Genomic DNA, 20439 nt, shown 5'->3' with positions numbered 1-20439 from the left:
GATTTGGAACCTCTTCCTCTGCCAATCAATGACTGAAGGAAACGGAAGCTTCTCTAGGATGTCACTCTCCACACCAACTCCTGCTTCCTGCCAGGCTCAGTCACTCATTTCTTATGTTTCCCCAACAGTCTAGATGACCCCATCTGGCCCGGTGTTTCCCACAAGAGTAGGACTGTTGTCTTTGCACTTCCTCAGAATTCCATCCTCACTTCCCTACACCCGATTCTGATGCATCCTTCTCAAGCAGGCATTTCAGCCGATTCACTGAACTTGTTGGCCAGCAACACCTTAATGCCAAGTGCTGACGTTGTCTCCCCTAAGAAGCCTCCAGGGGAGGTGAGATCATCCTTCCCTCTACCCTCTCAGCACTTGGCTGCCATGTGTGGTAGAGTCCTTGTCATACCACAGTGCTGAAGGACACTTGTCTCCATGTCTCTTTTACTAGCTTGTGAGTTCCTGGAGGGCAGGGATGACATTTTTCCCACTTTTTAGAATTACATTTTAAATTGAATCGATAAATATTTGCATATAGTTTTTGGGATACAACATATTTTGATACATTTATACATTTTGCAGTGAGCAAATCAGGCTAGTTAACATATCTTATTTCCTCTGCTTGTCATTTGTGGTGATCTCTATTTTGAAAATAATCTTCCTTCAACGCAGAACTTGATGTGTAATACACCTTAATATATGCTTGTAGAATAATAAAACGATTCAAATTTTGCACATATCTGAAAGGTTTTCCTGTTCTTCATTACCAAGTCTAAAATATTATAATCAGTGGTAACATCTTAGGTATAATTAATGAATTAGATTCTTTGACATGAGCTACTTTGAGTAAGTTCTCTGCAGATTTCATTTATATGTTTAGGATGCTGGTTCTGTTTACTCCACTGAAGTATGATAGTAACAGAGTTATCTTAATAATTCTGCAGTTTGTCACATAAATACACATTTTCTATTTACTGCACACATATGAGAATGTTTTAAATAATAACTTTGTGACCTGAAATAATCAATGGGAAAGATTCTTGAGGTACTTAACCTAAAAACTGTAAGTCAGTTTTCATGTAACCTTGGTCTTGAGTTATTACTATAATGATGGTATAAGAAGGTTATAATAATATAATAATCGACTTTATCCACAAATATCTGTTACTAGAGTTTTAGAGCTAAAGCTGTGGCTTTAGGGGTCTCAGCAGTCTGGGTTTGGCCCCCCATCCCAAAATGCCAGTCAAGGAGATATGAAGTTGAAGGGCAGGAAAGGAACTTGAATCAACATGGTCATTCAGGGAGGACAGATAAAGATTTTTGCAGTCTGTTTTTGAGAAGCTAACAGAAATGTTGAGGTTTTATACAAAAGAGAAGCAAAGGCAAGAGTTAGGGGTTTGCCCAGCCAGGAGTTTGGCATACACGGTAGCCTAGGTAACCCTGGTCAAGCCATGCTTTGGTTTGTGGTTATCTCACGACTGGTTCTCCCCAGTAGCTCCAGAGTTCTTATGGGCTGGGGGCCAATCTAGGTCCCCTGGGAGGATTGCGCCTACCTGGGGTCAGGGGGGAACTCATTGTTGGGTAGTCTGCGAGGCTCTGCTTTTTCTGGAATTCGAGATGATGCAGGCTTAGGACAATGATTGGAGACTTCCAGGCATCACTCCAGGGCGTCTGGAACTGGACAGCTGTAAAAACTGGCATTTTAATTCCCTGGAAATCTTGAAAATGCCTTAGTTATTCTTACCTTGGTGTCTTCAGACTTGAAACGGGACAAGATACTAGCTATTCCTAGTGTGTACACAGATACATCTTAATTGCTTAGCACACCTATGTGTAGAGTGAGCGGGACCCTCTCCAGAGCTTTAAGGTAACAAGGAGACAGATATAAAATGAAGGCAGAAATGCCAAGCTTATCCTGTTTTTAGTTACCCACCGGGCATCACAGCCCAGCCTTGAAGTCCCTGTTACACATCCATGCCAGCAGCAAACAAATTTACCACAAGGTGCATGGTTTAGAAAAATCAAACCATATCTTCTTTCTTTTGTATCATAAACCCAAATGCTTTTCATTAAAAGGAACTTGAAAGGAAAAAAAAATCTGTAAATATTTACTGATTTGCAAAAATAAGGTCCAGATCTGATGTTGGCTTTCTTTCTGTTTCTTTCATGGATAAAACACATGCTTAGTACTCAATGACCCTGGGCCACGACATGAATTCCAGATGCTTTGCTCATGAGTCCCAGGCTGCTCCAAGGCTCTCCAAAGGGCATTCTCCTGTGGGTGGAAGGAGGGGAGGAATACACTCCGCCCGGGAGATGCCCCCTTCCCCTCCCTGCTGAGCTGCTCTGCAGGAGGCGGCTCTGGTTTCCACTGGAGGAGTAGTGGAAGCCAAGACAAAAGGAGCTTTTGCTTTCTGATATCCTTTGAGAGGGGAAAAGCTATCAGTTCTGCTATTCTCTGGCAAAATAGGCAAGCCTGTTTCAGCATCTCCTGTTAGTCGGGCCCAGACCTGCTTGGCCTGTTGGACACGTTTCGGGTAGAGGAGGTGGAGCCTTGGAAGGGGAATAGCGCTAGGACCTAGGACCGAGCTGGGAGGCAGAGGGCACAGGTACTGCCTGTTGATAGGCAAATGACCACCAAGGAGGTGATGCCCCAGGGTGGCCACTTAGTAGTCAGGAACCAGCTACATCCTGGAGCTGCAGCCTCCGGTGGAAATTCCCTCCATCCCACAGCTCTTCGGTGGGCCCCTCTTTATGCCAAACATTGTGATCCAAGGTATGGCAGGAAGAGTCCTTCCAGGCCCATGGGGTTTAGAACTGAACTTCATAGTGATACAGGACACACTCGGGAACTTGCTTCTGTGACAACAGAACTTAAACCTGAAGCGTTGCCACAAATCACAGGCTTTAGTGGAGCTGTAGGAAGAAAGGGAAGTAGGGAGAGGACTTTAGCCTGGTCCTGTGAAGATCAGACTGGCTCATTAACAAAAGAAGGGATCTAGTTTCTGTGGCCTCACTGGGACGGGGTAGGGACTGGTGACTTCCCACTGAGTGACAAGTATGTCCTCATGTTTTAGGGGATGTCCTCCTACTGTAACATGTGGCCATTCTCAGCCCTGAAGACATACTGGCACCCCCCTGTTGTAACAGTGCACCTGGTCCTTGTAGTAAGAAGAGTAGGGGAATAAGGGAAGGCCACATTTCATCACTGTTGACAAGGGAGGATAGAGAAAAGGACAAATCTTCACTCTAGTGGGTAACAGGTCATGGATAAATAAATGCTCAGATATCCCCCATCTCCTGTTCCGTGAAGGTACCGGTACTTCAGTATCATTCAGTGAACAACTCTAAGAAGGAGAAAAGGGAAGTCTAGAGTTAGGATTCCAAATTTATGTCCTTAGACTTTCTCTACTAAATTCCTCTTTCAAGGGGGATCTTGGTGGTTTAATCAGTCGTGATCCCTTCATCAGATGACTTCAGTTAGAACAGTGATCTTTGGCAGAGTTGCATGTTAGAGTCATCAGGGGTGCTTTAAAAAAACTTGCAATGACTGGGCTGCAGTTCTGGGCAGGTGAGTGAGAATTTCTTGGGGGATGGGAGGTCAACATCAGAAAGTTAAAGCCCCAGGGGATTCTGATGAGCAGCCATTTCTGAGCACAATGGTTTGTTGGGTGAATAAAGGAAGCTTGAGAATTTCACTCTTGTGCCATACATGGTATGAATGTTGACACAGTGTACCTCTTAAGTGAATGGGTAAAAGCCACTTGAATTATATAGCCTCTTCTGCCAGATGAAACTGTTGGAAACCTACAACAGTATTTCTGATTTTGGAGTAAAGCCATTGTGGGAGTGGGAGAGGTTAAATCACATGACCACATAAAGGTAAGTCTCAGTTCAGTTCCAGAAGTTTGGTGTGCAGAAAATAGGCCTGAGTTAGACTTTGGGAGGGGGTGTAATGTAGGGGAGGAGAGGTAGAAGTGATTGAGATACCTGTATCAGTCACTTTCCCAAACTAGGACAAAATACCTGACACCCACAGCTTAAGGGGGAGAGCTTTATTTGGCACAGTTTCCAGTGGGTCAGTCCATGGTCAGCTGGCTCCAAGGCAGAAACAGAATGATGGGAAGGCGTGGCAGAGAAAATCTGGTTATCCCATGACAGTCAAGAAGCAGGCGGGGAGGGGCCAGGGCCAAGGACATACCTTTCCACCTCACTGACCCCTTCTCTAGCCAACACACTCAGCTGTGAACTCATCAATGGACGAATCTGCTGTGCCCCCATGAGCCAGTCACTTTCCAAACACATGAGACTTTTGCGGGACAATTTAGATTTAAACCACAGCAATACTCCTACATCTGGTTTTGGCTTGGTTTGAGTGAAAACCCACCTATACTAAATAGCAAAGAGAGGATCTTTTTGCCTGGAAAGAATGACAGATAAGGAGGTTAGTAAGTAAGAGAACTCCAGCAGAAATAGACAAGATTCCAAAGCTTATCCTTGGACACAAAATTGAGGGCTCCTTTTCTGTTTAGAGTGCTGGCACCTTGCAGTAGAGGGGAGAGTGGCTCTCTTTCAACAAAGGAGGGCTTCACCAGGCACCTGCTGTGAGTGGGATTAGCCAGCCTGGAGTCTCTTTCTCTTCCGGAACCCACTTCTCTGAAGTGCTCTTAACTCAGGAAGGAGGAGCAGCTCTTCCTCTGCAGCTGTGGCCCTTCACTTGGAGTGAAAAGAAAGTAGGGTAAGAGAAGGCAAGATGTGAGATGCAGTTAGGAGGAGAGAGTTTCTAAACTGAGATTCTCCCAGCCAATTAATGAGCAAGTCAGGGTGGGCCAGGAAGCATCTCAGAGGCCAGGAAGGGAAAGGCTCCCTGTGGAATGGAAACGAAGTCTTTGTAAATAAAGAGGGGTGGAGGGGGTGAAGGGAGGGCAGGGGAATGGGGGAGAAAATAAGAACCAAGATGGATTATGTAAAGGTGCAAATTTTCAATGATGAATGTCATTATACTGAATACCTAAAATGTACCAATAAAATTAATAAAAAACCCCAGACAAGCTAGCAGACAAAGAGGGGGACTGTTTTCCGTCAGGAGACAGAGCATCCTAAATGGAAATGAACAAGAGCTGCTTTTCTCAGTCTCTGTAATTCAGCACATTCAAATGGGATGTGGGGCGGGGGAGGCGGTGGCGGGGATTTAGCTCAGTGGTGCTGCCACCTGCCTCAAAAGCAAAAGGTCCCGAGTTCGATCCCCGTACCAAAAAAAGAAAAACACAAACAACAACAACAACAAAGATTTGGGGCCAGGGATTTAGCTCAGTGGTTCTGGCACCTGCTGCGCAAGCACAGGGTCCTGAGTTCGATCCCTGGTACCAAAAAACCCCCAAATAAACAAAAAAACAAAAAAAAAGAATAAATGGGATGTCAGCTCCACTAGCTTAGTTATATTTGCTGTGAATTGGGGGAGAGATGCATCCACATCTGGGGCAGAATATTATGGAGTAGTTTATGGTTGGGTCACAAAAACATAGATCCAAAAGTTGATTGGCTGAACTCTGGTGTGTAATCATGGACTCACGTTGTTCTAGAATAATTTGTTCCAGGCTTTACTTGAAAGTGCGTTGTAAAATGAATCACTTGGTTAATTTTCCCAGTGGTAGGAACAGGAAGGTGTGGTATCATTCCCTTTTCTCACCCCTCATAAGGGTCATGAGTGATACTCCAATAACAGAAGGCAAGTTAAAAAGAGAAGAACATTTGCTTCTATGCTTAGGCTTGATGCAGGAGGGACAGTCCTACAGAAGGGTGATTGGGCCAAAAAAGTATGACTGACTGTAACAGACTGAGGGGTGATCCAGCCAGGCCTGTCTGCACTGTATCCTTCCTCTTAGGTATGGAGCAGAGCAGCTCAGGATGAAGATCTTCTAGAGAAAAGGGAGAAGGGAGAGAGTGACCTTTCTAGTTCCTGTGGCTGGCTCTGGGGAGAGGAGTTTGTTTCTGTGACTCACCTTAGGGAAAGGAATTCTGATTTCTGTGACTCCCTTTGGAGGAGAACGAGTGGTGAGTGACAGAAGGACATCAGGGGGTCAGAGAGACTTTGCTTCCAGTCTCCTTCAATTCTAAGCACTCCGCATGTTGAAGAGCCACCCTGGAGGGTAGTATTTTTTGACCCCAAACAATATTACTTGAGGCTCACTGTGTGCAGTGTGTTGGGCACCAGGGACGGGGGACATGAAAAAAATCAAAACAGACAGCACTCTTTCACTGGTAGGGCTGCCGTGCTGGTGGGAATGATAAGGTTCAGTTGAGTTCTTTGGTTTAACTGCTCAAGAGACAAAGACCCGGTTATATTTATGGCAGATCAGCGAGCTAAACCAGTGTGGGCTATTGGATATCTTTAAAACAGAAAAGAAATAGGGCTGGGGATTTAGCTCAGTGGTTTCGCCGCCTGCCTTGCAAGTGCAAGGTCCCGAGTTCGATCCTCGGTACCAAAAATAAAAAGAAAAGAAATATGTATGTATTTTATCAAATACCAGCCATTTCAGTAGGACTTGGAATAAGTTTCTCTTTCTGCTCATTGATTTGCTCCAGGTCTTCCATTTAGGGAAAGGGGATAGAGTGAAGCTGACTCACCTAAATTGGACAGACCCTTGTCCTTGGCCTCTAATTTAGCACTTTGTTCTTATCAGGTGATTAACTGTCTGTGGACTTGGGATTGATATGGGCAGCCAAATCCAAATCAATCCATCATTTACTTTGATTATTTAAGATAAGGAACTTCAACAATAATTCATAGAGTCTACATTATTTTCAGTTATCTCAGGTGGGGATTTCAATCTATCTTATGCTCCATTACGTTACATAATAACTACTTTATTATGACCGTGCACATACATAAAGGAATAAAACACACATATCAAACAAATAGAAATATATTGATGTGGAAATATATTGATGTGAAAATATGCAAGGGGACCTCTTATATCAGAATTCTTTCTTAGACTCAGACATGCAACAGGTTAATAATGTCACATAGAAACAGCAAAGATTTGTTTTACCATAGAATCCATTTTTTGCCCATTCACATGTCTATGCAATGGTATTATCTGAGGACCTGGGACATGAAATACGAAGTAGACAAAAGGTGGCAGCAGTGAGGAGTGGAAACCTAGAGTCCAGCCTCCTGGCTGCCCAAGCAGCAAATGCAGCTCTCAGACTGTCGGAGTGGGGGGTTGAGTGGGGGCACCTCATTGCCTCATTTACCGAGAGACACAGGAGGGCAGGGCAGTGTGGGAACAGGACATAGGCTGGGAGCCACTGGGCTATGAATCCAAAGTGGCACTGAAATATCACCGGTATAACTCGGAATGTGAGTGCCACTTAACCCTGGTTTACATTAACAACTCCTTCCATAACCTATGTCTCTTCCTAGAGCACCCTAGATAGCTCTTGAATTTAAATTTAGAGAAAAAAAAGCATCATTTAATGTCAAGTTGAATAGATTCAAGATTCTTGGATGCCTTTAAACACCCTGGGTCTTGGTCCACCCCATCGACACAGGACTTAGTAGAATGCTCTTGGGAAAGTTGTCAATGGTTTATTGTTTCAACTTTCTGGTGTGGAGATAATAATATCTGTTTCATAGGTTTTTGAGATAAAGCAAACACAGTAAGCACATGACGACTAACAGAGCTATAGGTAGCAATTTGAGGAGGGCAAACAGCACAAAATGTGCCCCTCAGGAGCAGTGGGAAGCGTTCCTGCCCAGGCATCAAGGGGCTGTTAGACCCATGTGCAGCTTCTGCTGGGGGCCAGAGGGGTCAGTGTGTTGAGTCTGGGTCAGAGACCCACCTGCCAACAAGGCAGGGCTTTCTAAAGGTGGAGGGAGCTTACACATTAGTACAAGTAACAATACCATTGTTAGCTAGGCATGGTGGCTCATGAGTAATCCCAGAACTCTGGGAGGCTGAAGCAGGGGGATTAAAAGTTCAAGCTCAGCCTCGGCAACTTACTGACTTAGTGAGACTCTGTCTCAAAATAAAACACAAAAAAAGTACCGGGGTAAAGCTCAGTGCGAAGGCCCTGGGCTCAATCCCTAGCACCACCACCACCAAAAGAAGTTTTGCCTAAATTTTGATATCCTGGGTCATTTAAATTCCTGTGTTGGTATGCTGGTCTGCATATAGTTTGATCTTCACAAACATCTTTCACGTTAGGACTTTTGGCTCCATTTTATTTTTTTCTCCATTCCTATATGGCTTCCCAAATAGTTGGAGATTGACCAAAACAAAAGACTGAGCATGTGTATACTTCATCCACTATTTGTGAATGCAAACTTGGACCTAAATTCTGAGGAGTTAAGGACAAAGGTTAGTATTTTTATTTTTAATAGGATGGATGGGTTGATTTTGAAAACAGGTCACAGAGCTTTTTGAAAACACATAGCGTTGAGGTCTTCCATGGGATCTGCATTTTAAAGTCACCAGATTGTCGTTTGTATTCACTTTTGGGCCCATGAGAAGGGGAGTGCCCGTTAGACAAGAGTGTTACTTAGCCGCGTCTAGTCCAATACCTTGACCTGGGAGTCAGGGAAACTGAAGCCCTGGAGAGGTTCAGGGTCAGGAGTGAAGTCTTGCAATTAGTGGCAGAGGAAACTGCACCCTACGACCCAGTCTGACGTCAACTTCTCTTTGTGGGTGAGTCATCCCCTTTACCCCTGGAAAGCAGAGCTCATTTTTTGTGAAGTCCTACATTAGACTTTCACATTCCAAGGCATTAGTAACACATCCTGTCTCAGATGTTTTAATACCACATTAGAGTTCTTTGGATATTGAATGCGGTTCTGACCTTTGCCCCTGTTACATAAATGGGTGCATGCAGTGCAAAACAATTTTCATAAAATACTTAAAAATCATTATGGGGTTGTGAATGTAGCTCCTTGGTAGAGTGTTTGGCATGATGTGAAGGCCCTAGGGTGGATCTTTAGCAATGAAAAACAATCATTACATAGTTTCCCTCTTGTCTTAAAAAAATTAATACATGTTAGTATTTTGGGGGTTTGGTGTATGCATGTAACATGTCTTGATCATTTTCAATCTTCTTACCCTCCTTTTCTTGCCTCCCTTCCCTGGCCCTTTTCCCTGTCTCCAAAAGTGTACCTGGTAGTTTCTTGTCATATTAATTCCATTCTGCTTTCACTCTCCAGGCACCCTAGATCTTGCGAAGGCCAGCAGAACAAGCCACCCCCTCCCTGGCAGCTTGTCACCTGACTGCTTGTTGCTGCAGTCCCCTAGCAACCAGAAAGCTGCATGGTCAGGCTTATAGGGTGACAATGGATTGATATGATCAGTAAATATTTATTTGATGTTACTGACTTTTTGTGGTGGTAAAAAACAAGAAAATCCTATTGTATCATGATACCTGAGTGTAAGGCCAAGAAAGTTGAGCGTGGTAAACATTGTGGTTTTTCATCTCCATGGTACAGGAGTTGATTTCGTATTTCTTGTCTTTAGGAGATAAGACACTCCGTTTAAGTAAGAACACATTCAGCTCTTAAGAAATAGCTTTTGAAAACATTTACTTTAAAAACATGCTGACCATTTTCCATGTGAGTGTAAAACTGCTTCAGAATTTTTGTCTTCTGTGATATTTAACTAAAAATAGAATAAATCATGTTCTGTTTTAGGGACCAATCTCTCTTTCATTGCAATATTTTTTTCCCTGTGGAATCTCCTAAAATTGGGTCGTGGGATAATGTGTTGCCATGGCAGAATCTCATTTAAGTTTCTGTCTTCTTTGGAAGCCTTCAGTTGCGTTAAATCTTGAATATTCTGGCTCTATACTTCTTTTATTTCTTTATTTTTTACTGAGCATTTATGTTTTCTTTGTTCTATTGCTAATTGGTCACTGTGTTCTCATCTGTTAAAGATTTTTACTAAAAACTAGAGATATCACTTTGAGAAAAGTGTTTTATTTCTCCCTGCCAGGAAGGTATACAGTTCAAAACAACAGCCATCTTCTTGGTTTTAGTGACATTTGAAAATATATATACATTTTCTTCTATTTGGTGGCTATGAAACATATGTATTGTGTCAAGACCTTTGTTTTAGAAAATGGCAAGAAAATTGGTAAAATGTTTATCTTTTTAAACTATAATCTCTGCTCCCTTTCTCAACTAAGTCGTCTCTCACATAGTCTTTCAGGTTCAGAAAAATCCATGTAAATTGCGTAGGTATAGCAATGATATTTCTTTTTCTCTTTCTTTTGCAGCACTAAGGTTGAATTCAGGGCCTCTGGCATGCTAGACAAATGCTTCACCATTCAGCTGCATCCCCAAGCCATTGTAGCAGTGATCTTTCAATTACTCTGAAATCCCTTTTTCTTTTTCATAAGTCTTTTTCTTATCTTAAAAAGTTCTTCCTTCACTCTAAATTCCCCTCTATCTACTAGTACAATGTCCTCTTCTTTATGTCAAGTTTCTGGAAAAATTAGTCTGTGTTTCAGTATCTTTATACTTCTTTTCTCCCAATTATCCTGTTCTCAAGTCTACTCCATTGGCTTTCTGTCCAACCATATTATTCTAACAAGATTTCTGTTACCTGCTGCTAAGTAACAAACCACACTGAAACTTAAGGCCTAAAGCAACAACAGCAATCTATCATCTCTCGATTCTGTGGGTGATTGAGCTCAGTTGGGTGGTTCTGTCACTCACGATGTGGGTTGCATTCATCTGAAGGTTTCTGGCTTATTCACATGGCTCAGACTTCATGCTGGCCCGGGGTTTGGGAGGTCAGCAGGGACTGTTGACTGGAGCACCTTGCTTCTCATCCACACAGTCTCCCCACATGACTTGAATGTCTCAGTATGGTGGAGGGGCTCCCAGGGAGCATTCCAAATCCAGTGGCAGATGCTGAAATCATTGCTAAGGACTAGGCAAGGAAGTCTCACCATCTTGTTTCCCCAGCCAAATTCCAGGGGAGAAGGAAGGGTCTATCTCTTGGCAGGTTTATTGCATGATCATGTTGCCAAAGAGATGTGGGATGTTGGAGCCTCTTGTAAGGGCAGTCCTGAAAGACACCCTAATGAGCCCCTCTGTAGCACTATACCGCTGGCCTCTGCAGGGCTGGCTGATGTTCCTGTTTCCTGTGTCCTTTCTCTCTGTACACTTGTCCTTAGCTTTCCCTCCTTGCTCCTGGCATGCTGCTGTTCCTCAAGGCTCTCCAGCATCTTGTCCTTTCATCTCCGTATCTCTGCTAGGAAATATCTGCCCTTATGGCTTACACTTCGGTTTAGTCATTCATTTGACAAATATTTATAAATAACTAGTGCGCATCTACTGCCTGCTGGATGAAAGGGCTGCTACATCATTTTGCAGGTTCTGTTCTGCACAATCCCAGATACATCATTCGCATTGTAGTTTTTATATCACGTCTATTTACATCATGCACATATATCCATGCCTATGTGTGTCTTTATCATATTAGAGGTTCTCAGTGGAGGGTGATATTTGTCCCTCAGGGGATGTTTGATGATGTCTGCAGACAGCTTTCATTCTCATGCCTTGGTAGTGAGAAGCTACTGACTGACGTCTGTAAGACAAAAGACCAGGATGCTGCTAACCAACTTACAGTGCACAAGGCTGCTCCTCACAAGAATGACCTGGCCCATAAGGTCAGTTGTGCCGGGCTGGAAACATGCATCTATATCTGTATCTTTGAAGAATTTCCCCTCGAACTCCAGATCCACGTTTCTAATGGTCCACCCATGTCTCCACATGTGTATCACCACACTTCTGAACCTAGCACTTCTAAACACTCAGCTACAGATGGCGCTGCCTCAACCCCCTCCTGAAGCACCCTGGTCTCTGGGAATGTGACCCTAACCCACCAGACCGTCCACAGCTTACACGATGACTCTCCACTCTCAGCAGTGCTGTTGGGGTGATGGATTTGCCAGTGCCGCACGAAGAGCTAAACATTGCTCTCTCTCGATTTGAATTCATCAGTGATTACTATGGATACCCGAGAATGGTTAAGCTTTCTGATATTTTGAGATCTGACTTCATTCTCATTTTCCATTAGGCTTTCCTAGTCTTTTATAATTTCAACCATCTTGGCTGCCTTGTGATTTCCAGAATGTGCTATGCTTTCTTATGCCTCTTGGTCTTTACATATGCAGAGATGCCTCCATCCTAAGAGGGGTGACCAACCTTCCTTCAACTCAGGGCTTGAAAACACTTCCTCCTGAAAGCTTTTCTGTTACTCATACCTTCACTTCTTCCCAACCCTGGACCAGAGAGGGAGATCCTCCTTTTTTCTTCTTCTCTGAAGACCCACAAATTGTCCTGTATTTGGGGTCCCCTAAATCTGATTCACTGTAACAGTCATGCCATTCTGCGGTATTTACATTTCCTGCTTGTCTCCTGCCAGGGAGGCTGTGAGGTTTTTTGAGGCTACTGAGTTGTATTTATCTCTATAGTGCTGGCATGTGTTTGAGACTTAATAAATGTTTGTTGATTAAAAGAAGTAGTAGCTAGTGATTGGCATTAAAAGGTAATGTGTTTATTTAAAGAAATAGACTAGGGGCCGGAGATTTAGCTCAGTGGTTACGCCGCCTGCCTTGCAAGTGGAAGGACCCGAGTTCGATCCCCAGTACCAAAAAAAAAAAAAAGAAATAGACTAGAGCCTGAATGGCCACTAATGGCAAAATAGTTGAATAAATTATGGATTAACCATATTAAAATATTTTGCAGCTACTACATGGGTTGCAATAATCCCTAATAAACTAAAAAGAAGTCTGATACAGTGTTAAGGGAGAAATGCATGAAAAAACTTTATGATATGACATAGATGTGTGCATATTTTGCATATATGTTTATGAACAAAGCATATGGAAGGATGAACTTCGAACTGCTAACACTGGTTATGTCAAACATGCTTTATTATTATAACTAATAATCAATACAGTAGTTAAAAGTAGGCAGTGAAACTCAGCAATTAACTTCAAGACCAGATATGAACCTGTAAACAAACAATGAAGATAGAAGACAGTGTAGAAGACTATTATTTTAATGCCTGAGAAAATGTTTAAAGAATGACAATATCTTTTTTGGTATATATTCATTAAATGCTTATACATGTGCAGAAATAAGTCTGCAAAGATTTAGAACAAAATATTAACAGCAGTAATTTCTGGATGACAGATAATTTCTCTGTCTCCATTTCAAAACAATAAGCACACCTTATTTTCATAAGTAATGTTATTTCTAAAAATAGAAGATGGTACATAAAAACTGGTACTATTAAGCTATTATCTGAATACCTGAGACTTGAAAAAAACCCCAAATTGTAGAAATTATTACAAAATAAATCCATTTGAGAACAGTGGTGACAATATAACATTTTTATTCCTTTCTTTTAGCAAAGACTGAAGGAAGAGAAAGAAGCCAAGCGGGCTCATTTGGATGGAAGACATGACTACTTATTCGCAATTGTAGCTTCCTGTTTGGACCTGAACAAAAGTGAGGTGGAAGATGCAGTTCTTGAAGGGAATCAGGTGTGATCCATTTGAGTTCTCACTGACTTGACTGTGGGAAGCACAGATGCTTTGTGGACCCTGTCCTGTGGCAGATCCTGCTCTGTGCCTTAGAGGAGTGTCTTAGTGTGGACAGGGCTGTGCGGGAAGCTGAGAATGATCTGGGGGTCTCCAGCTCTCCTTGCTGGGGAGCGGCACTTACAGTAGTCATTTGAGCCCGGTGCCTGCACCTTTCTATGTCCAGTGAGGCTGGGCTCTTGTGCCCTTTTGGAACCTGAGCCTGGGAAATGAAATATCCTCTCAAGCTGACTGGTGGATCGATTGATCTTACATTTATCCTTTTCTAGGCTTGGATACTGAGTTATGCCCTAATTTCTTCATTTGGGCTATGGTTTGGCAGCTGAAGCTGGTTTCATTTGTTCCTAACTTGACTCCCATTTTCTGGTGTAGTTTCTCTTCAAAGCCTAGCATGGGATTTGCTTGGTGACTTAACTTTGATGGAGAGGTCCAAAAATACAGGAAGATGTAGTTTCCTGGGCAGTCAAGAGGTAATATCAGGAGCCCTGTGACAATTCCTGAAGTTTTTAAAGAAAAACTAATTCAGCATTAGAAAGAGAGAGAAAAAAAGAAAGAAGGAAGGAAGGAAAGAAAGAAAGAAGGGTTTTTTGATTGACAGGATACCACAATACTGATCCTGTTTTTCAGTGGTGGGCTTATAATTTTCTGAAAACTGGTGTGGACAGAATGGAGGGCAGGGTGGGGAGACACTTGTTTGAGCATGTGCCAATTTCTGTGGTGTGAACCTCTTCTCTGTCGTTGATTCTGAACCATTACCATGATGTTACTAAATGCTATGTTGGAAAGCATTGTGATGGAATGGGTCTCATGAGCCAGTGGAGCAGGCTCCAGTGCATCTCTGCCTTTGTTCCCTGCCTCTGAGCCACTCTGGTGGGGTTAATGGAGGCAGAGGAAAGTTAAGGGTATATTTATTTAAGAGTGGAGGAATTGTCCTCTTCCTCTAACTCCTTCTCATCGTTTTTTGAATGTTTACCATGTGTCAGTCCCTGTTCCAAGTCATTTAATCCTTATTTCATTTAATCCTCATAGTACCAGGAGGTAGATAACATTACTTCCAAGATACAGAAAAGTAGAAAGAGACAGGGTCACGTAGCCGATTTAGCCACGGGGAGATTGTTCCAGAGGTGAAACATTTAACTGCACCCTACTTCCCAATTCAGATGCCTGGTTTTGAGATAATGCAGGTGAAATAAGTAGACAAAGGCTCCAAAGTGTAGGAAGCCCCTGTAGGAATCCCAGCACGACAAATTCAGGACCCAGGACAGTCAGAACCTGGAGGTTTAAAGAAAGCATCTGTCTCAGTATCTCAGGTGAGGTTGAGACCGGTCAGGAGTTTTAATCCTGCCTGTGATGGAGGGTTGGGAGTTACCCTTGATGAGTCTGCTGTTCTCATCCCTTACGTAACTACATAAGGTGGAGCAACTTGCCTTTCTTTACTTCTAACATTTTAGTTACAGCACGATGGAGATTGAAGGGAGTCGATTTGCACACTTAATTTACATACATACCATATTTTGTGAAAAAATAAAACAAATTTTTATAACCAAATAATAAGAGAATAACGGTAGTTATTACACCATTATCTTCAAAGTAGTTACTCAGTGCAACACATAAACCAAAACGATTCTTACAAAAAGAAGCAAACAGGCAATAACACAAACTTTCTTTTCAATGAACTAAGATGAGCTATTAGTACACATGACATAAAATTTACCATGGGAACCGTTTTAAGCAAACAGTCCAGTAGCGTTAAACACAGGTGCATTGCTGTGCGACCCATCTTCAGAGCTCTTTTTATCTTGCAAAATAGAAACTCCATACCCAGTAAACAACTCCCCATTCTCCCTTCTCTTCAGCCCCTGGTACCATCCTTCCACATTCTGTCTCTGCAAATTGGACTACTCTAGGTACTCATGGAAATAGAACCATGCGGTGTCTGGCCCTTGTGACTGCTTTATGTCCCTTAGCATAATGTTTTCCCAGCCCATCCACATCACAGTGTGTCAGTTTTCCTCCTTCCCAAGCCTGAATAACACTCCTGTGTATGCATACACCAGATTCTGGGTATCCATTCATCTCCTGCCTTTACCTATCTAGGAAGCTACTGTGAATAATTCTGCTTTGAACATGAGGCGCAGATGTCTCTTGGAGATCTGCTTTCAGTCCTTTGGGACACGTAGGCAGAAGTGGAATTGCTGAATCATATGGTGATGCTACATTTAGCTTTTTAAGGAAAAACGTTTTCTGCAGTGGCTGCACCATTTCACATTCCCAACATCTGTGCGTGGGGGTTCCAATATCTCTGCCCCCTTGCTAACTAGCACTTGCTATTCTTCCCTCCCTCCTTCCTTTTTCCCCTTTCTTCTTCTCTCTTTCTTTTCCTTCTTCCCTCCCTCCCTTCCTTCCTTCCTTCCTTCCCTCCTATAGCTATAATAATGCATGTGCAGATTTTGTCCCTTTTCTTTTCATAGGAGCTTCAACCTGTCCTCTAGACTTACTTACAAGAAGTGCATCCGTTCGTAGCAGGCCAGTTGTCAAACTCTAGCCACATACTTACTGAACTCCATGGATGGGACCAACCTGTAGGCGGCTGTGGAAAGCATAGTTTGTAGTCATGTGTGTTTCCATGACAGTTTTCAATGGTTATCACGATTAAATATTTGTGTTGCTTTTTTCTTTTTTCTTTTTTTTTTTTTGGTTTTTTGAACAGGGTCTCAATATGTAGTTCAGGCTGGTTTGGCCTTGAATTCTCTGTGATTCTCTTGCCACAGCCTCTGATGCTGAGATTACAGGCGTGCACTACTATGCCTGGGAATTGCATGAGTTTTGAAAGGTTTGTTCTCTCTGACTTGCAATTGGCTGAAAATGAAACACTCTTCTATATTTATATCTGCCTTCAACAGCTCAACACTTTAGGAAGTTAGTAAAAATGGGAGGACAATCACTTGTCAAAGGGACTGCATACATAGCAAGTATTTTTATGATTAATTAAATTACTTCTTTGAAGTGACTTTTTCCTACGACAAGGTACTTATTCTTCATGGTTTTTAGGTTGGAAAAAATACCTCCTTCCACATGGGATGTATTAGACACAGTCCTGTTTGCATAAGAAAGATGATATAATTTTACTTTCTATGTTATTAATGGAGATTTAAATGCAATGTCTAATTCAGGTCAAAGTCATCACCTTGCCTTTCTTTTCCTTAGATTGAACGAATTGATCAACTTTTTGTTGCTGGAGGTCTCCGTCACCTTATGTTTTATTATCAGGATGTGGAAGTAGCAGAAACAGGTATTGAAATTAGACGTGACATAATCTAGAAATATCATTACATCCAAGGAGCACGAAGAAGAAAGCTAGTGAGAGAACCAAGAAGACTTCTTATACCTCGGGGAAGAGGGGAATAAGATGTGGGGAAGCATAATGTGATGAAGAGGTTCTGAATTCCTTTTCTTATGTTAGTGCATTCTGTGTCATTATGTCCTAAAACTTCTAATAAGCACCTGTTTCTCTTTTTAACACAGAAATGCCTGCCAGTAAGCAGAACATGAATTTTTAAGTTAAATACCACATTAGGTTTATTTTCTACTGATTCTGATTTAAATGTGTAATACTGAATGACAGATTTAGTCATTTTCCCCTAAGAACTGCAAATCTTTGTGTGGATCTAACTAGCATGTCTCTAGGTTAATATAAATTTTAGGGTCAAACTGTGAGCATAAATAAATATATTATGGTTATATGAAAATATATAAAAATCATTTTATGGTCCTTTTTTTCCCTTTTATTGGTACATTTTAGGTGTACAACATAATGACATTCATCATTGGAAATTTGCACCTTTACCTACTCTCTTGGTTCTTATTTTTCCCCCTTCCCCTACCCTCTCTTTAGCATTTTTTTTTTTTTTGGTACTGGAGATTGAACTCAGGTCCCTGTGCTTGCACAGCAGGCGGTGAATCCACTGAGCTACATCCCAGGCTTTATGGTCCTTTTGAAAAAAGGGAAAATGTTAGTTTTTGATATATAGAATGAGTATGCATCTTTAAAAACTAAGGAAATTATACCTGCAAATCTTCAAGGATTGATATTTCTCCAGTTATCAATTTGATATTTTGTGCTCCAAAATTCATTACATTTTGCACAAAAGATAAAAAAGTTTTGAATTTCTACCTCAGATTGCAAAATATGAGCTCCAAGGAAATATTAAATTTGTCCATGAACTCTCCTTCCTGTAAATTTCACGTGGAGAAAGAAGGCTTCATGGGCTGTAAGCATAGGGCAAGTTTGGCTTTGCTTTTCACCCTCCATTCAGACCCTTATAGAGGGGGTCGTTCTTCTTTTGACCTTGGTTTAGGATTCAGGCTCATGACTGTTCTAGACTTTCTTGGATAGGAAATATTCCTACGGCCACTTACAAACACTGTCTCAGTTCAAAAACAAAAAGTGACACCAATGATGTTAGTGACATTACTCTTTAAGTATTAAGAATCACGTTTTGGGTTGTTTGTTTAGTTTTGTTATTGTGTCCAGCCTTTTTGTTGCAGGGCAATTAAAACCTTTAGGGGCCTCGAACACCTAAAAATAAGTAAGTAAATAAATATCTGTCCAGTTGGCCAAAGCTAGTTGATCAGAAGTTAATTCATCTCCGTTCCTCACCCTGTCCCCTAAGGCTCACCTGGGGACTCTGAAGGTGTCACCTGGAGCAGGAGAGAAGCCTGTGTCCTTCTCTGGTTCCTCAGTGTATTCTTTCACCTGTGTCTGCAATGGGTTAATGCAGTGTGTGACTGTATCAGGCCTGAGGCGGGGCAGAGACTAGGTGGAGGTTGCAGGGAAGTTGTTCCTGGCTGGCAGTGTCACAGGCTGCCTCCCATGCATTCCCCAGACCCTCATCCTTGTGGGCACCAGGCCGGGTTCTCTACTGGGAGCACTGGCTGCCTGTACCATGGTGGTGTGTCATCCTCATGGTGGCTATGACCATCAGCCTCTGCGCTTTGGCAGTATGCCACCTCCGTCTTCTCTGTCCTATCGTCCTTCCAGCATCGCTCATGGGCATGATTTAAGGTGGTCCCAGTGGGGCCACCCCCTTGTTCTGCTCAGATACGTATGCCTTGGTACCTGCCATCTGTGGATGTGCCGGTAGCACCCAGATCAGCCCCCTTCTCTCTGTGCCATGTGTTTAGATTTCTTGGGCAGATCTTGTTTCCCAGTCCATATCATCCTCAACCTTTAGGAGACACAAATTAGGTTCACTGGGTCATTGTACTGAAAGCCTTGTTTCATGAGTAAGGTGACGACTGTACCGCCTTGCCTGAGATTTTCCTAGTTTAGAACTGAGCATACCAGGACCCCACCCCCCACCCCAGTTTTGGGTCAGCAGGGACAGTTGACACTTCATCTGACCTGAGGAAGAGGTAGAAGTACTTCACAGCCCTACCTTGTCACAGCAGCACCACTGTCCCACGAAATCTTGACACTCCCTTTGTTGTTTGCTGTCTCTGTGCCTTGGTTGAAACTTCTTGCTAACATCTGACTCCTTGTGAGACTCAGGTGGGGACATGATTCTGAGTGAGGGATGGGTCTCCTGCTGTCCTTTATTGGGAGTTCTCTCTTGAAGTCTGTCAGAAGTCTCCAGCCCAGCACGTGAGGAGGAGGAACTCTGAGGGGCGATTACTCCAAGAGTTTCTAGTTCTAGGGCTCAGGATTCAATTTCCACTTCACAGTGTCCCCAGACTCCTCCCTTAGCTTTATCCTCCCACTTCAATCATTTTGGTTAGGCTGGTAGTTAATTTGGAGATCAGAAGACAACAGAACACTCAGAGCATGTTCTGTGGACTTCAATATCCGTTCTGTGAGCTAGCTAAGGCTCAAAGTAAAACTTCAAATCCTAATAATAATAATGCTTTCTGAGCCAGTATTTTTATGTGCTTTTCTTTGTCTGATGTGCCTTTCTAAGGCATTTACTGTATATGTAGTAACTCATTTAAGCACACAACAATTCCAGATGCTGCATTCTAGTACGATTCTCATGTTTCAGACGCAAAGCTGAGGTGCAGAGAGATTAAGCAGCTTGCTCAGGGCCTGTGGTCAGGAAGCAGTCTGAGGGTAAAGCCCCAGAAGTCTGCCTCCCCAGCTCACCCTGTGCTTCTGTCTCCCCGACCCTGACCCCAGCCGTGTCCTGAAGGACCAGGCAGCTGCGCTCACGGTGACAGAGTAAGGGCAGCCTGAGGTTTGTGGGCAGAACTGGTTTTTACTGTGGCTCTGACACCTGTTGTCTGCAACCTTGGACAGGTCACAGCTGCCTCCAGGTTGTGAGTTTGAATAATGTGAACAGGTTGGTCACAGAGGTTCTGGAACACAGTGCCTGCCGATGCTTTCTGGCCCCTCGCTTTTCCCCACGACCCTGACATGACAATTTTGAGATGAAGCTACAATCTAGAATCAAGCACACCCTTTTCTGTCCCTTCAGGGCTCAGACTAGAGATTAGCCAAGGGGTAGATCTACCTCAGGGGCACGGACAAGCCAACCCTGATAATACCTGAACAAGGAAACTTCATACCAAGAGGTGAGCATGTGGACTGTGAACAGTGTTTGTGAAATTAAAATTCTTCTTCATTTGTAGGACAACTTGGCTCTCCAGGAGGGGTAAATCTTGTGTCTGGAAAGATTAAGAAAGCTAAGGTGTTTGTGACTGAGGGAAAAGATGTTGCTCTTACAGGAGTCTGTGTGTTTTTCATTCGGACTGATTCGTCCAAAGCCATCACACCTGAGAACATCCACCAGGTAAGCGACAGGACAATTGTTTACTGTAAATTACCCCAAATCACATAGGTTGCAC

The 20439-nt window shown here is 42.8% G+C and overlaps 1 protein-coding gene across 5 annotated transcripts in view; it reads left to right on the top strand.

The window, feature by feature from the left end:
* Positions 1 to 20439, top strand: part of Dnah5 (dynein axonemal heavy chain 5) — a 332580-nt gene that overhangs the window by 59790 nt on the left and 252351 nt on the right. For 4 of the 5 annotated variants that reach the window (XM_087189237.1, XM_087189236.1, XM_013072408.3 and 1 more), the window contains exons 2-4: positions 13408 to 13542; positions 16807 to 16891; positions 20224 to 20384. In XM_087189237.1, coding sequence (XP_087045363.1) covers positions 13408 to 13542; positions 16807 to 16891; positions 20224 to 20384 — 381 coding nt within the window. Of the gene's footprint in view, positions 1 to 8961; positions 9337 to 13407; positions 13543 to 16806; positions 16892 to 20223; positions 20385 to 20439 lie in introns of those variants that run through there. The other variant, XM_087189238.1, reaches the window with a different exon arrangement.

Source organism: Heterocephalus glaber, unplaced genomic scaffold (genome assembly GCF_053883595.1).
Source record: "Heterocephalus glaber isolate CG9 unplaced genomic scaffold, H.glaber_assembly_v1.0 deba00001538, whole genome shotgun sequence".
Taxonomy (NCBI): Eukaryota; Metazoa; Chordata; class Mammalia; order Rodentia; family Bathyergidae; genus Heterocephalus; species Heterocephalus glaber.
The sequence above is the reverse complement of the archived record's forward strand: the minus strand, read 5'-3'. Positions and strand labels throughout refer to the sequence as shown.